The 16510-nt window shown below is 55.5% G+C and overlaps 1 protein-coding gene across 3 annotated transcripts in view; it reads left to right on the top strand.

Moving 5' to 3' along the window:
* Window positions 1-11743, top strand: part of EPHA10 (EPH receptor A10) — a 48653-nt gene extending 36910 nt beyond the window's left edge. The window contains exons 8-18 of one of the 3 annotated variants that reach the window (XM_032247002.1): window positions 80-188; window positions 3977-4038; window positions 4183-4308; window positions 5452-5637; window positions 6117-6178; window positions 6402-6605; window positions 6903-7052; window positions 7303-7496; window positions 8091-8246; window positions 8420-8528; window positions 10928-11743. In XM_032247002.1, coding sequence (XP_032102893.1) covers window positions 80-188; window positions 3977-4038; window positions 4183-4308; window positions 5452-5637; window positions 6117-6178; window positions 6402-6605; window positions 6903-7052; window positions 7303-7496; window positions 8091-8246; window positions 8420-8528; window positions 10928-11053 — 1484 coding nt within the window. In that variant the 3' untranslated portion in view covers window positions 11054-11743. Of the gene's footprint in view, window positions 1-79; window positions 189-3976; window positions 4039-4182; window positions 4309-5451; window positions 5638-6116; window positions 6179-6401; window positions 6606-6902; window positions 7053-7302; window positions 7497-8090; window positions 8247-8419 lie in introns of those variants that run through there. The other 2 variants (XM_032246999.1, XM_032247001.1) reach the window with 2 other exon arrangements.
* Window positions 11744-16510: the final 4767 nt, after the last annotated feature.

Genomic DNA, 16510 nt, shown 5'->3' with positions numbered 1-16510 from the left:
GTGAGGATAGGAGTCTGCCCTGGGGCTTGCCCAGGAGCCAGGTCCTCTGCCGACCTCAACCTCGTGATTTTCCTCCCAGCTGCCTCAGGGTCCAGGGACCAGAGCCCTGCCGTTGTCGTCACCGTAGTGACCATCTCGGCCCTCCTCGTCCTGGGCTCCGTGATGAGTGTGCTGGCCATTTGGAGGAGGTAGGTGGCTGGCCCAGCCTGGGTGACCCCTGGTGGGTCATGTCCCCATGCACATTAACATGTGCTCACAGGCATCCCTGTCTGCCTGCTTTGCACACATGCAGATCTGCAGCACCCTCGTGCACACTGCTGTGCAGATACAGGTGTGTGTCGTCTGGCCCCTCCCCCCACTCACGGCTCATGCGGCAGCCAGCACTGCAGCTAGCTCAGCCGCTCTGGGATGAAGGGGATTTAGCGCCTTAACTCATTAAATGTCAGAAGGCATCACCGAGGAAGGCATCAAGCTCCGGCTGCTCCAGTGTGATTAGGATTCTCCTGAGGCGCTCAGAGGCCCCCAGCCCCTGCCCCTGGGCCTCTTGAGGCCCTTGAACACAGGAAAAAGGGGAAAAGGCAGAAATTGTGTGTATGTATATGTGTGGGAGGAGCAGGACAGAGAGGGCAATTCATAAAGCAGAAACCTCCCACTCCCACCAGAAAGAAGCTTGCAGGAGGGTGAGCAGAGAAAGGGGATAGGAGGAAGGGGAAAGACCTAGAGCTTGAGTTGGCTTGAGTCTGGTTCAGAGAAGATTCTAGTCCTTTTGCAGGCAGCAGAGGCCTCCTGGCATGTATCCCCTCTTCTCCCCAGGGCCGCACTCTGCTGCAGGCAGAGTCGTCCTAGATGGGTCCCAGGCTGGGCTGAAGTCAGCAGACTGGAGAGGTTGGAAAGTCTGCATGAGATGGGCTGGAGTGGAGAAGCAGATGAGAGGTGGGTGGGCTGCGGAGCCACATCTCAGTGTCGTGGAACTGCCTGGTGGCTGGAAGGACAGTGGGCATTCATTTGGCACTGGCTATTTGCTTGGCCTTGATTGAGGCACTGAAAGTGACTGAGTGGGAGAGAACACTGTCTCGCTAGTCTGGGAGCCAGCTCTGCCTGGGCCAGGCGAACCAGGAAGGCAGAACAAGAATAGAGTGCTCCTTGCTCATGGAGCATGCAGGTCCCTGTGCTGGCTCCGTTGGAAAAGCAGGGATGAACAGGTGCCGCGAGTACCTCATCCTGGCTTTGCACTGAGGGGCTCTGAGAGGCAGAAGGAGGAAAGGGAGACAAGGAAGCCAAGAGCCCCTCTTTCAAGCAGAGGCTCTGCAGGTCAGGAGCACCCTGGAGGTAGGTGCCCTACAGAGGCAGAGCAAGCCCGGGCAGGATTCCAAACCCCAAATCCAGCTGCACCGAAATGGGGAGTGCAGAGGGGTAGAGAGACGTTCTTCTCCAGCAGGCATGTCCCAGCCAGGCAGGCCTCTTAGGCCAACCTGCTCTGTGCCGTGGTCCCTCACCTCCAATCTCCCTCCTGTCCAGTCCACCCTGGCTTGCCCACTTCTCACTCAGCCATGTGGTCCAGTGGAAGCTTTTCTCCTCTCCTCACCATGTACCCTCTTTCGCTCCTCCGTCCATTCAGCCTTCCCCACCTCATCTCCACGCATCTCTCCTGGATGTTGCCCCTCATTCATGGAAGCCCTGTCACCACCTTGGGTGACTTCAGTAGCTGCTGGACAGCCTGTCCCCCTGCTTGCCTCTCGGTTCTTTGGCTTCTCGTTCCCGAGGATCATCCCTTCTGTTCCTCCTGACCATCCCCCTAGAATGTTTCACATCAATACTTTTTTTTTTTTTAGATGGAGTCTTGCTCTTGTCACCCAGGCTGGAGTGCAGTGACGTGATCTCAGCTCACTGCAGCCTCTGCCTCCCCCGTTCAAGTGATTCTTTTGCCTCAGACTCCTGAGTAGCTGGGACTACAAGCCTGTGCCACCATATCCAGCTAATTTTTTTTTTTTTGTATTTTTAGTAGAGATGGGGTTTCACCATGTTGGCCAGGCTGGTCTTGAACCCCTGACCTCAGGTGATCCATCACCCTTGGACTCCCAAAGTGCTGGGATTATAGGCGTGAGCCACCATGCCCGACCTCACCCCAGTACTTAATCCAGTTCCACTCTTGGCCTGCAGACACCCTGTCTTTGCAGCTTGCTCTCTCAGTCACACCTGTCACACCTGGTCTTTAGCCTCATCACTGGCCCCTGGACTTCTCACCACCCAGCCCACAAACGTGCCTGCTTCTGCACCCATCCTCACCCCCTTTTCTCTAGAGGAGGTGATCCTCCCAGCCAGGATCAATCCTTCCACCTATGATTGAACTCCACCCTTTTGCCATCTTGTCACTGTTACTCCTAACGTCCCCCTCTGCCCCACATAACAGGGATATGTGTGGAGCCTTGGTGAGCTGTCTGACAGCCTGCCGTCTGGCAGGCCTAGCTTTATTCTGATTTTATTAAAGAGAAAACGGAGCCACCCAGTCCCACAGCTACGGGGTGGAGGAGCTCGGAAGCAGGTCCGTGTGGTCAGGTTCCCAGCCCAGGCTGTCAACACCCTTTGGTGGCCACCTCCCTCTGTGTGACAGCCTTGCTCCTCCTTCCCATCTGTATCTACACGCCATCATCTCTCCTGTGAAAACTTTGGAGACTCCTCCCTTGGTCTCTCCTCCTTGTACCTTTATGTGACCTCTCTCACCACCCGCTCTACTTTCTCTGTCCTTGATCCCCGTGAACCGCAGTATCGCCTCCAGAGCGCCCCCCATTTCCCCGCTCTCTCCTGTTCCTCTGGCGGTTCTTTTGTACTGTCCTCCCGCTTCCTTCCTCTAGCCTGGTTGTTGGGGTTTCTCAGACTTGTTCCCAGTCCCTCTTCTCAGGCTCCATCCTCTCCCTGGGCCATGCTTGTGGCTCCTGATTTGTATCTGCAGAGCAGGCCTCTCTTCCAAGCTCCAGACTCACACACGTTGAACTCCCTTCTTATCTTTCCTGCTTATTCCCCAGGCCCACAAACTCAGATGTCTAAATGTGAACTTTCAGTCTCCTCGTCCCAGTAAATGGCACCGCCATAAACTCTGTGGGCAACTTGTCCCTTTTCCTTTTTGCCATCCGGCCGCCTCTCAGTCCTGTGGTCCCTGTCACCTTCCTGTCACTGGAGTCCCCTGCCTCTCTCCATGCCCATGTGGACCCCATGGCGGAACCACTGCCAGCTCGTCCCCTGTGGTGACTCCAGCGGCAGCTTCCACCCTGCAACTGGAGCTCTTTCTAAAGTATAAATCGAATCACCGCACTCCTCTGCTTAAACCCCACAGGGGCTCTCCTCTGCTCCCAGAATAAAAGCCGAAGTCTTTATCTGGGCCAGTAAGGCCCCGCCCCTGGGGGAGCCCAAGTGCCAGCCTGTGGCTTTGTTGACTGTGATGCAGTCCTTTGGCCCTTGGCTGCCTCTGTCTCGGGAAGCCATCCACAGTGACCTTGAATCAGGTCAGGCCTGTCTGTCCCATGTCCCCACAGTACACCACCCTTTTCCTTTGTCGGCACCGATGAGTGTTCTTATGGCTAACTCTCCGTGTTTGTTTTCCTGACCAGACCAGAAGCTGCCCTGAGTGCTGGGTCTGCTTGCCTTATTCACACTTTCACAGAACCGCAGGTGGGGGCAGCTGGGGGCTGCAGTCAGGGTATGGATTGGGTGCCTCTGGAGTTGCAATCATTTTCACTGTGGGCAGGTAACTGGGAAGGGTGGCAGTGGTGAGGGTTTGGTCTAGGGCTACAGTTGTATCTGTGCTATGGGGAGGTAGTCAAACCACAGAGAAGTTTTTCAACCAGCTGGACAAGAAGGTCCCTCCCCCAGGGCACAGACCTTGTCTTTTGAAGGGACAAAGAGGTGCTGCCTTCAATGCTCTGCAGTGGGAAGGGCTGGGGCAGCCTGGCTGAAAGAATGACCCTGAACTTCCTGCCAGGCCCTGCAGCTATGGCAAAGGAGGAGGAGATGCCCATGATGAAGAGGAGCTGTATTTCCACTGTGAGTTGGCTGGGCCTGGCTGGGAAGGGGGGGGCTCCACCCTGCCTCACTCCTCCGCCCTCGGCCTAGCTCCACTGCATGAGCCCCTGTGTCCGCCCCAGCGATGGTGGCCCCTTTCCCTAGGCTCATCTCTTTCTCTCCCAGTCAAAGTCCCTACACGTCGCACATTCCTGGACCCCCAGAGCTGTGGGGACCCGCTGCAGGCTGTGCATCTGTTCGCCAAGGAGCTGGATGTGAAAAGCGTCACGCTGGAGAGGAGCCTTGGAGCAGGCAAGCTGGGTGCCCAGGAAACCTTGTCCCCATGTGGAAGCCCCACTTACTCTACAGGCCATGCCCCCACTCTGTCCACACCTCTATCCTGAAGCCCACCTCCACCCAAGTCCCTGCCTGGAAACCCTGCCTCCACACCAAGCCCACACCAAGCCCACCCTCCACCCAGAAAGTCCCTGCCTTGGCTGATTACAGGGAAGAGAGTGGCAGAAGGTCTGTGACCCTCTCCCGGTCCTCAAGGTCCCTCCATGACCTCTGCACACTGCCACTGGCAGTTTAGTCCCAGGCATTCATGTGGCAGGGGGGAAGGGCCTTTGCAAGCCTGGGGTCCAGGCATACCTGAGTTCTAGTCCTGGCTCTTCCACTGACCTCCTCATGATCAGGGGCATGTCCCTCTTTTGCTCAGAGCCTCAGTTTCTCATCTGTGACATGGGCATGATATCTGCCTCCTGGGGGCTGTTGTGGGGACCTCCCAGTACTCCCCACAGGGGCTGGCTGTTGGTACTTGCCCTCTAAGGGCCAGACTCCTGCTGGCCTTTCTTCCTGACTGCAAATCCTCAACCCCTGTGCTCAGAGACAGCAGCTGCTTTCGCGGGGAACCTGATATTATTCCCTGACACTGTCTCCAGACCTGCTGGACAGAAGCTGGAAAGGGGCAGGGTGGCAGAATACATGTCATTGCCATCTATCCTGGGTCACATGGGGTTTGATGGCTGTTGGCACACTGGCATGTGCCACGTCCCTTCTTTAAGTCTTGGAAACCTCCCCCAACTGAGGAAGGCAGGGAGGAATCCTCATTTCACAGAGGAGACTGAGGCCAAGAGAGGGGAAGAGTTGGAATTCCAGGTCACACTGCTACTCTGTTTACCAGGATTTAAATTGGAAAGAGTCTATGATCTGGAGTCACTTTCTTTCTTTCTTTTTTTTTTTTTTTTTTTGAGATGTAGTCTCGCTCCGTTGCCCAGTCTAAAGTTCAGTGGCACAATCTCAGCTCACTGCAACCTCCACCTCCTGGGTTCAAGTGATTTTCCTGCCTCAGTTTCCAAAGTAGCTGGGATTACAGGCATGCGCCACCACGCCTTGTTAACTTATGTGTTTTGCCGTGTTGGCCAGGCTAGTCAGAGTCATGCTGTTTCCCCACAGGGCGGTTTGGGGAGCTGTGCTGTGGCTGCCTGCAGCTCCCTGGCCGCCAGGAGCTGCCCGTAGCCGTGCACACACTGAGGGACAGTGCCTCCGACTCACAGAGGCTCAGCTTCCTGGCCGAAGCCCTCACGCTGGGCCAGTTTGACCACAGCCACATCGTGCGGCTGGAGGGTGTTGTCACCCGAGGTAGGGCCTGGTGCCCCTCTTCCTGCTGCTCCGGGTATGGGGGGTGGAAATGATGGGGTGGGAGTTGGGGTGCCCCTGCCCCTCCAGGTCCTTCCGTCAGCCATGGGAGGGAACTTCAGCCAGTGGCCTCAGCTTTCACTGACCCAGGGTGGCCCTTATCCTAGAGTGGCCACTCTGGCTCAGAGTGACCTTTCTGACCTGTGATACTCTAGGGGGTGGGTCCCCTTGCCCTTGAGTGATCTTCCTTGGCAAGCTTGTTGCAGCTCCTGGCCTTGACCTTTATCCCCTACAGATGTCTCCTCTTTTGTTCCTTGGCTTAGGGGGCCCTGGGCAGGGCAGGAGGGTGCTGAGATTAGGGAGCTTGGTGCTGCTTCCGGCTCTTGAGGCCCAGTCTGGGGCCCTAGTGGGGAAACTTGTGTGTGTACAGGGTGGAGGGTGAGCAGGCAACTTAGCGTGTGTGTTCCCATCCCTGGGCACAGGAAGCACCTTGATGATCGTCACCGAGTACATGAGCCATGGGGCCCTGGACGGCTTCCTCAGGGTGAGTGGCCCTGGGGCTGCCGATGACCACTTTATTCTGTAAAGCAGGCAGGGGTCCTCCACTTTCCTCTTTGGTAGGGCTTGGAATTGGCATCATCCCCACTGGCTGGGCTGACCTGTGGTCACATTGTAAAGCACAGTGAGAACTAGGTGACCACCATGGTGTCACACAACACCAGGGGATCGAAGCCCACAGCCCTGGTCTCTGTCTCCTCCCTTTGCAGCAGCACGAGGGACAGCTGATGGCTGGGCAGCTGATGGGGTTGCTGCCTGGGCTGGCATCAGCCATGAAGTATCTGTCAGAGATGGGCTACGTTCACCGGGGCCTGGCAGCTCGCCGTGTGCTGGTCAGCAGCGACCTTGTCTGCAAGATCTCTGGCTTTGGGCGGGGCCCCCGGGACCGAGCAGAGGCTGTCTACACCACCATGGTGAGGGCGCCCTCCCCCAGCTGAGCCTGCCTGCGCTGCCTGTTTCCCACCAAGCTGCCCTGGAGCCCCTAGCTCCCTGCTTCCATTCCCTTCCCTGCCGCTCCACCTAGTCGGTCTTGGAATAAATGTCAGAGGGTACCCTGCCTTGAAATCAGTTTGTCTGCCTTTCTCAGATGTGAGGCTGGGGTTAGGGGTTGCCTGGGAGGATGACACGCAGGGCTGGATCTGGGACTCGGCGTGGTGGGGAAACCTGTGTGACCCAGTTCCTCCTTACCCCTGACCTGCCCGCCCCTACAGAGTGGCCGGAGCCCGGCGCTGTGGGCCGCCCCTGAGACACTTCAGTTTGGCCACTTCAGCTCTGCCAGTGACGTGTGGAGCTTCGGCATCATCATGTGGGAGGTGATGGCCTTTGGGGAGCGGCCTTACTGGGACATGTCTGGCCAAGACGTGAGTAATTGTGGCTCCAGCTCCAGGCCTTCCGACCCCCTCACCTCGGGCTCCAGCTCCCTGGCCTCTGCCCATTGACCCTCAGCCTTCCTGTCCCAGGCCCCTCTTCTTCTGCTTGCGTCTGGTTCTGCCTGGCCACTGCCTCAGTTCTCCTTGCAGTGTGTGCGTGTGTGTGTGTGTGTGTGTGTGTGTGCATGGTGTGCTGGGGGAACCCAGAGCCTCCTCTCTGCTCTCCACCCCCATGGCCCAGGTGATCAAGGCTGTGGAGGATGGCTTTCGGCTGCCACCCCCCAGGAACTGTCCCACTCTGCTGCACCGACTAATGCTTGACTGCTGGCAGAAGGACCCAGGTGAGCGGCCCAGGTTCTCCCAGATCCACAGCATCCTGAGCAAGATGGTGCAGGACCCAGAGCCCCCCAAGTGTGCCCCAACCACCTGTCCCAGGTATGTTCCCACATGGGACCCCCAGCCTCTCATCTGCCCACGGAGGGCCTCCCTGCATGTCGCAAGTGCAAACCCACCACCTCCACCCACCCCCCTACCTGTCCAGGAGCGATTGCTCACCCCATTGCCCCGGAGGGCTGTAGCCTCCCATCTGCCCAGGCCCACCACACTGCACATCTGTCCTGTCACTTCTGCGTCTCCTGGATTTTGCCCACATCCCCGGGTGCAATGGCCTCTGACTGGAGAAACAGACATGGTAATAGCCCTAACACATCTGTAGTTCCAGTGAATCAAATATGTGAAATTAATATTCATTGTTCCAAATATGAGCCACCAACCAGTCCTAGGCATGTCCTACCCTAGATTGTTCCAGATACTCCCATACCTTTAGCTGGCTCTGCCTCCGCCTGCCTGAAGAGCCTGAAGCCCTCGCCTCTGCGGGAATGCACAGTGCCCCTGTGAGCCGGGTTCAGCCCTGGGGCCCGGTTACCTTCCTCTTCTCCTGTCCACCCTCAGCTGGCCTCTCCTCGGGAGGCCACCAGGTCTGGGCCCAGATCCCAGCTGTCGGTTGAGCACAGCTCCTCTGACCCTCAGGCCTCCCACCCCGCTAACGGACCGTGCCTTCTCCACCTTCCCCTCCTTTGGCTCTGTGGGCGCGTGGCTGGAGGCCCTGGACCTGTGCCGCTACAAGGACAGCTTCGCAGCTGCTGGCTACGGGAGCCTGGAGGCCGTGGCCGAGATGACCACCCAGTGAGTCCAAGGCACCAAGGTCAAGGCTAGGGCTGGGGGATTCCAGGGACCCTGCCCCTGACTATCTTGGGGAGCCCTGACTTGTCCAGAAAAGGGGAGGAAGAGTGGAGGGCCTTCGTGGGAGGAACAGAAGTTGGGGTCAAGCCGGCCTGTGTGACCAGCCTTTGTTTCAGGGACCTGGTGAGCCTGGGCATCTCTTCGGCTGAACATCGAGAGGCCCTCCTTAGCGGGATCGGTGCCCTGCAGGCACGAGTGCTCCAGCTGCAGGGCCAGGGGGTGCAGGTGTGAGTGGCCCCGCTTCTTCCAAGGCGGGACTCTAGTGGGGGTCCAGACCCCCAGCCCTGCCCAAGGACCGTGGCGAGCTGTGCTCCAGCAGTGGGAGGGAGCGCCGGCTTCCTCGCTTGGGCCTAGATCTGGTGTGAGGCCGCAGCTTCCCCGCTTCACTGCCTGCTCCTCCCATTTCCACCAGTCTGAACACCTTGGCCAACTCAGTGTCCCTGAAAAGAGGTTCAGATCTCTAGGGAGGACCCCTGAGATAACAGCAGGAGGAAATTCAGGGTCTCAGAGAAGAGCTGGAGCAGGGATGGGAGGGAAGACAGTGGGTTGAGATTGCCTGGCCCATGCCCAACTGCCATTTGTACCCACTGGGGGCTGGGACCTACCCCGTGGGATGCTCCCTTTTCCCATAGACCCAGTGACCAGTCAGACAGCATGGGTCCTGGGGTACTCTTGTTCCACCTGGCAGTGACCGCAGCTGCCTGGTGGCTCAGGCGTCGGGGGTGGGGCCGGAGTCGCATCATTTTCAGCTTCCTGTGCCTTGGCGGGGCTGACTGGATGCTGGCCAAGGCCCAGGCAGGCAAAGATGGTGCTGAGCTCAGGGGCTGACACCCAAGAGCCCTAGACTCAGGAGCTGGGGTTTCTGTGTCTGCCTGCCTTGGGCTGACAGTTCAGGGTGAGGCCAAGAGTCCTGGCCAGGCCAGACCACAAAGGCCCTGGTGCTCCCTGAGGCCCCAGGAGGCCCTCGTGTGCATTCTTTTTATGAACTCAGTGGCCAGGACATCTGGGAAAAGCATGAAGGCCTATCTCCCCAGGGACCCAAGAGCTTTTCTCTCCAGCCTTGATGAGGGTGAAGAGGAAACTCAGAGACGGGTCCTCTCTCTTATACAGGCTGGTCTAACCCCCAGATGGGGGAAACTGAAGCCAAGTGAGGAATCAGGGTCAGAGCTGGGGTCAGAACCCAGTCCAGGGACGAGGCTGGCTCTGGAGAGAGAGTCCTTGGTTCTGCCCTATGGCACCACCACTTCCCTGTACAGCCCGAGGGGACTCTGGAGGCAACCCCCCTCCAGCCAGCTCCGTGACTTGGGCACTACGCAGCCTTCCATGGAGCCCGCCCCTCCCCGCTCTGACTTCTGTGGAACCCTGGCAGAAGTGGTTGTGCTGAGCCCACTGCAGAGTTTCTTATCCGCAAGGGCCCCTGGGAATGGTGGGGGTCAGGGTGCCAGGGCTTTTGTAGGATGGCAGGAAGGCAGCTGGATCTCGGTAGGGCTACAGGGGCTGAGTTTGTCCAAGCCACCCCTGACACTTGTCTGCTCTGCTTGGCGGTGTGTGGGTGGGGTGGGATGGTGCAGGCAGAAGGAGACAGGAGTAGCGGAAGGAGGTGAAAGAGACACACAGCCTGCCCTTGCAGGGGTTCAGACTAGCCCAGGAGAAGAGCTCAGGTACTGAGAAGTCATTCCAGAGCATCATCCACCAGTGCTCAGGGCCCCCAGCAGCCATCTGGGTCAGTGGGTGGGTAGGCTGGAGGGGGAGATGCCCACTCTCCATGTGTGAAGTTGAGATTAAGTTGAGCAGGGCCTTGCGGGCGGGAGAGGGGAGGTTCTTTCCTTGGGGTGGGTGGAGTGTCAGGCAGGCAAGATGGCAGGCCTCAGACAAGGTGAGTCCAGGCAGAGAGGCTAGCATGAGAAAAAGCCCAGAGGTGGGAAGGTGCAGGGTGTCTTTGCAGAGCACCTCGAGGTGGGGGACATGACTTACAGCTGTGCCTTTGGCCTCACCCTGCCAGCAGCAGCTCCCCACCTCTTGGAATCTCCCCCAGCCCCCTGCCTCCCCGTCTCCTGAGCACCCGCCCCAGCTCAGTGACTTTGGGAGTACCGGGGAGACCAAGATGTTGCTACCACCTTTGTCAGGGTTGGGGGAGCCCCCGGCCAGGTGCCCTCCAGGATCCGCCTTCCCCACCCCACCCCTCCTAGGAAGCCCAGACCAGCATCCAGGGGATATGGGGACCAGCTTCCCTTCTTGGGTGGATGGAGCCTTATCCCCATCTCCAGCCACATCAGTCATTCTCTGCAGGGCAAAGTCTCCTCTGCCTACCCCAGCTGTTCCTGCAGTAGGGCCCCTGGCTGTGTTGGCAAGACTTCGGTGTCCAGGGTAGATCTCCCCTCCACTGAGGAGTGAGGTCCCAGAATCCCGATGGGTCCCAGGCCTCGGTCCTGCACAGGTGTGGTGTGGGCAGTGGCTCTCTGGGAGCCCTCTACAGATCTATTTTTATATGGAACTTGTTCACTGGACAGAGGTAGCCTGCAAGCCCCTGTTACCCTGGTCTGAGCTCACCCAGGGAGAGAGGGGGCCAGTCGGAGGGGGTTTCTCCTGGAGATGTTTTTATATTTCTTGGGTTCTCTATGCAGGATAATAAAAACTTGTCTGTGATGCGGTGCCTCTTTGAGTGGCAGTTGCTTGATCATCATATAGCTAGTATGGAAGGGTTTCTGCTCTCTTCCTCTGGGACAGCGTTGTCCAGAGTGTGCATCTGAGATCTCTCTGCACAGAGTTGAGTCCAACACTGCTCCTGCTGTGAAAGATGTCCCAGGATCCATGACAGGATGGTGTGACCCAGGGTACCGAAGGGAACTGGGTGCCCTGCATATGTAGAGAAGTCTGTCACCTAGTCTCAAGACCAGTAGACCAAGGGAGTTGTCCCAGACACAATGGGGCCCTTCACTGGGACAGATGTACTGGGGAGGGCAGAGACCAGGAAAGGATGCCCAGTGCCCAGTTTTGAATAGGTATTGTTTGAGATGCCTGCAGGATATGCAGCAGAGATGTCCAGGAGGCAGGGGGATTTCTGCTCCAAACCTTGGATCACATATGTAAGTTAGAGACAGCTTTGGAGTCATCAGCATTCAGATGTGGGTGGAAGCCTCAGTGAGAAGGAGGCCCCCTGGCCAGCATGTGTAGGAGCTGGGAGACACTAGCATTGGCAGGCACCTGGATGAAGGGGGGCAGTGGGAGAGGCCAGCAGAAGCTGTGCCATTGCTGCTGCAGAGCAAGTTTTGGTGTTACATACAGGAGAAATGGCTGGGTGCGGTGGCTCGTGCCTGTAATCTCAGCACTTTGGGAGGCCAAGGCACATAGATCGCTTGAGGCCAGGAGGTCGGGACCAGCTCGGCCTACATGACGAAATCCCCTCCCTACAAAAAAATACAAAAAGTAGCCGGACGTGGTGGCGGGTGCTTGTAATCCCAGCTACTCAGAAGGCTGAGACAGGAGTATCGCTTGAACCCAGGAGGTAGAGGTTGCAGCGAGCGGAGATTGCGCCACTGCACTCCAGCCTGGGTGACAGTAGAAAAACAAACAAGAAGTGAAAGAGGCGGGAGGAGTGGCTGTCTGCGGGCACTGGGATGTTCTCGGTGAGTGTGTTCATTTGCTTGGGCTACTGTAACACAGCACCTCCAACTGGGTGGCTTAGCCAACGGGGAGTTACCATCCCACAGCTCGGGAGGCCGGAAGTCCAAGATGTGGGCAAGGTTGTTTCCTTCTGAGAGCTGCAAGGGAAGCACCCGCTCCGGGCCTCTCTCCCGGCTTGCCTGTGGTCATCTTCTTACTCTGCCTCTTCTCATCATCTTCCCTCTATAAGTCCAAATTTCCCCTTTATATGGATGCCAGTCATATTGAAGTGGTCCATGCCAGCCCACCCTAACAGCCTCATTTTAACTTAATCACCACTCTAAAGGGCTTGTCTCCAAATACAGTCACCTTCTGAGTTGCTGGGTGTTAGGACTTCAACATAGAGGTCTGGTGGGGGCACAATTCAACCCATAAAGGTGACCTTCATTGTCAGACGGAAGCCAGATGAGAGGACTGGGGAGTGGACTTTGGGAATCTCTGAGGAGTCCAGCGAAGGGAGGAAGAGTGGGCTGAGACAATGACCAGGAGCCAAAGGGTGCAGGGGCAAGGCCTGAGTGCCCATGCATGTGCACATATATGTACTTATGGACACACGTGCATGCACACACTTGGATGACATGAGTCCTCCATGTCTCAATTGGCTTGCTAGTGCTTCTCCTCTCCCTGCCCGGGGCCATTCATGTTCTTAAGGCTGGAGAAGGCATCTTCCTCATCTGCATAGTTCAGGACATGGGAAGGGCACAGTGCAAGAGGTTGGATGGTGAGGGTGGTGATAAGTAATACCCCTTCCCCCACTGCCTGTGCTCAGAGCCAGTTAAGTACTAATCCGTTGGGACAGATGGAGAGCAAAATACCAGCTCTCTGATAAGGCTAACTAGAGAATGTTGCTTACCAAGTTTCTTTGAATTTAAGATGCCATTGAGTATGAGATGTCCTACCAAGAAAGAAACATCACAGCCAACTGGAAGATGCATCCCAATCTCAGAGATGTTAACATGTACATCTTCAATTAATAAGATGCTGTGCATCAGGGTCAAAGTGTGTTTCCCATCGTTCCCCTGAACTAGACCCACCCAGTGCCAGGCTGAGCCGTGTGGGGCAGGCACCTGCTGTAGGGGCAGAGCCGCCCCCTCGGCTCCTGCATGATGGGAGCAGAGCAGGGTGCACCTTTCTTGTGGGCAAGCAGATCTGCAGGAGAAGCCAGATGGTACTGAGCTTAGCAGGCTGTTCCTTCTGTCCCCCAATTCCACTTAAGAAGTCACTCCTGGTAGGGAGGTATGAATGAGGAGTGGATTAGATGTTAGCAGCATTGCTCTGCTGAAGTCAGCTGCAAAAGAGGCATGCAGCCAGGGAATGCAGGACTCCGGCATTACCCCAGTGCCTGGCGCACAGAGCAGAGGAAGTGCCCACTTGTCATCAGCGTTACTGTTAGCATCATCATCATTGTTATCACCTAGCTGGCGAGAGGCACCAGGTAGACGTACAACATGTGGTCAGGAATGGACCTTCTCTGGGCAGGGGGCCTGCTGATCTGGCTTGACAAGGAATTTGCCCATTCACTGCACATGGACTAGGCACCTACTAGATGGCTGGCTCGGGCAATGTCAGGCCCCACTGTGCAATGGGAAATTCAGTTAAGTAAAACGTATCCAAGCCATGGCAATAGGGATGAATCTTAGGTGTTTTGGGGGACTAGGAGGGGGCACTACCTGACTTAGTCCCCAAGGAGGTATGAGTGGGCTCCCAGGCGAAAGTGGGCATTGTGTTCACTGCCTTTGGGAGCCAATGCCCGCGCGCTGGGCCTTAGAGGAAGGCATCTCAGTTCCTAGCATTACCTCCACCCCACGGCTCAGGATATGAGTAGAGCTCACACCGCACTGCCCTGCACCTCTCCCTTTAAATCTTTGTGTACCCTTTGCCATTGAAATGGAACTGTCTGCCAGTATCTTGGAAAAACCCTGCTATTCTCAGGACATTTCCCACCCGAGTTTACTAGTGGAGCCCCTGGGGTCTTGAGGCAACAGAGAGAAGCCAGAAATTGTCTTGGTTCATGAATGACGTCATGTTGCTTATCAGCACCTGGGGAGCAGATAATGGGTATCTCAAGCCTAGTTTCAAGGAATATGTTTTGATTAAGACTAATTGTATAAGTGTAAGAAGAAGATGAAAACATCAAAACCAAACTTGTTTCCCCATTGCAACACCTTCCCTTGGCTTTCATTTAGGGTTCTCCTCAGCCCCTTTTCCTTCCTCCGCCCCACAGCACTCCTTTTTTTTTTTTTTTTTTTTGAGCGCAGTGGTGTGATTTTGGCTCACTACAACCTCCAACTCCTGGTTTCAAGTGATTTTCCTGCTTCAGCCTCCCGAGTAGCTGGGACTACAGGTTCTCGCCACCATGCCTAGCTCATTTTTGTATTTTTGGTAGAAACAGGGTTTCACCATGTTGGCCAGGGTAGTCTCGATCTCTTGACCTCGTGATCTGCCCACCTGGGCCTCCCAAAGTGCTGACATTACAGGCATGAGCCACAGAACCAGCCCTTTTTTTTTGTTTTGAGACAGAGTCTCGCTCTGTTGCCCAGGCTGGAGTGCAATGGCATGATCTTGACTCACTGTGACCTCCTCCTCCTGGGTTCAAGCGATTTTCTTGACTCAGTGAGTAGCTGGAATTATAGGCTTGTGCCACCACACCTGGTTAATTTTTGTATTTTTAGTAGAGACAGGGTTTTGTCGTGTTGGCCAGGCTGGTCCTGGACCCTTGACCTCAGGTGATCCACCCACCTCAGCCTCCCAAAGTGCTAGGATTACAGATATGAGCCACTGCGCCCGGCCAGCACTCCTTCTTGACCCTCAGCTGGGCCCTTATAAAGAGTCAAGGGGAGGAGGTTTGCCAGGGTAACCTTGGCACTAGATTGGAAGAGTGTACCCTTGAAGATTGTCACCTGCCTCCATCCTGATGGTTCTTAGCATATTGTAACATGGGTGTGCTTGTGGGTACTGAGAATTTGCAGATGGAGCTGAGCTCTTCCTGGTATCTTGGTGCCAAGGGTATGTTTGTCCTTCACCATATCCACCACCCAAGGATCAGAAAAGATAAACCAGGCAGATCCTAATATCAACTAAGGGAAGGATGATGGCAAAGCGTAGAAGGCAAGAAGTGCAGGTTACAGCTGGCAGGGAGGGGACGGAGGGGCCTCGTTTGACAGTTGGGGTGACGCAGGAAGGGATGATATGGAAGTGAGGAAATGTCTAATTCCGGAAAGGGAGATGGCACCTTAGGCAAAGCAAATTGGATTCCAGACTCCCCTTTAGTGGGGAGCCCAGTGTAGCCCCCAATTCTGATGGAATCCTCTCAAGCGTGTGTCTCAGTCCTTCCATTTCTGAAGCCACAGGAATTATCTACAATGAAAATTTTGAGCACATATGTCATGCTGAATGTTAGGCATGGGTCAACAGCTATGATACTGTGTAAAATTAGAAAACGGACCCACCAGAGTGTATACACAGGTGGACACTGAGACATGCTTTGTTTTTCAGAGGTGTGGGGCTACCTCGTGGAGCTGAGCCCTGCATTGGTATGTGAGCTCATTATCGTGGGTGGGGCCAGGGATATTAATTCCTCCAGGTAAAAGTCATGTCTGATGCTTTGGAGAAATGCTTAGGTGATCTCCTGTCATACACACACATGAGCTAACTCTTCATATGAGTAATGTAATCTAACCCTTTCAAGATAATACATTTGTAATCCTCACAACAGGAAGCCCCAAGTACTGTAGAGCTTTTGGAAATAACAGGGGCCCTATAAGACAAAGAATGAACCTGCTGTTTACTGGACCTCTAGGGTTCCTTGAAGCTGCCCCAGAGGCCTTGGGGAAGGACTCCAGGCCTCCATCCTCCCTTCAACCTGGGGCAGCCCTACTTTTCTATGCTTTCTTTCCACAGCAGACAGTGCAAACTAAATTGCCTACAGAGATGAGGCAGGTAACATCAAGGGAAGAAGTAATCTCATTAGGATTGCTTTGAACCGGAAGAGGATTCTCTGTGGGCCCAGGAAAGCTGCTACTGAGCTCCAGCTGACTGTTGGCCTGGGCTGTCAGATCTCATCTTCGGAGGCTAGCAATCTTTGTGTAATCAATCACCCCATATTTAAATGGTTAGCCACTAATTTGGAAACAACAAAAAACAAAACAAAACAAACCCAACCCAATGAGTGTGAAAGCATGTCTGGGGCTGGCAGTAAGATTTACACTGTCTTTGTTCTAGCCCTGTGACATAGTTCAGCCTGTACTTAAAAATCCTTGGACGGTGGGGACATAAGTTCTGCAAAATATATCAACAAGAGATATGATAAAAATTTTTTTTGGAAAAAATCCTGGAATGGGGCCGGGCGCAGTGGCTCATACCTATAATCCCAGCACTTTGGGAGGCTGAGATGGGTGGATCTCCTGAGGTCAAGAGTTGGAGACCAGCCTGGCCAACATGGTGAAACCCGGTCTCTACTAAAAATACAAAAATTAGCTAGGTGTGGTAGCGTGTGCCTGTAATCCCAGGAGGCTGAGGCAGAATTGCTTGAATCTGAGAGGCAA

Source organism: Sapajus apella, unplaced genomic scaffold (assembly GCF_009761245.1).
Source record: "Sapajus apella isolate SASKATOON/1434 unplaced genomic scaffold, GSC_monkey_1.0 scaffold62, whole genome shotgun sequence".
Taxonomy (NCBI): domain Eukaryota; kingdom Metazoa; phylum Chordata; class Mammalia; order Primates; family Cebidae; genus Sapajus; species Sapajus apella.
This window is presented reverse-complemented; position numbering and strand designations above follow the sequence as displayed.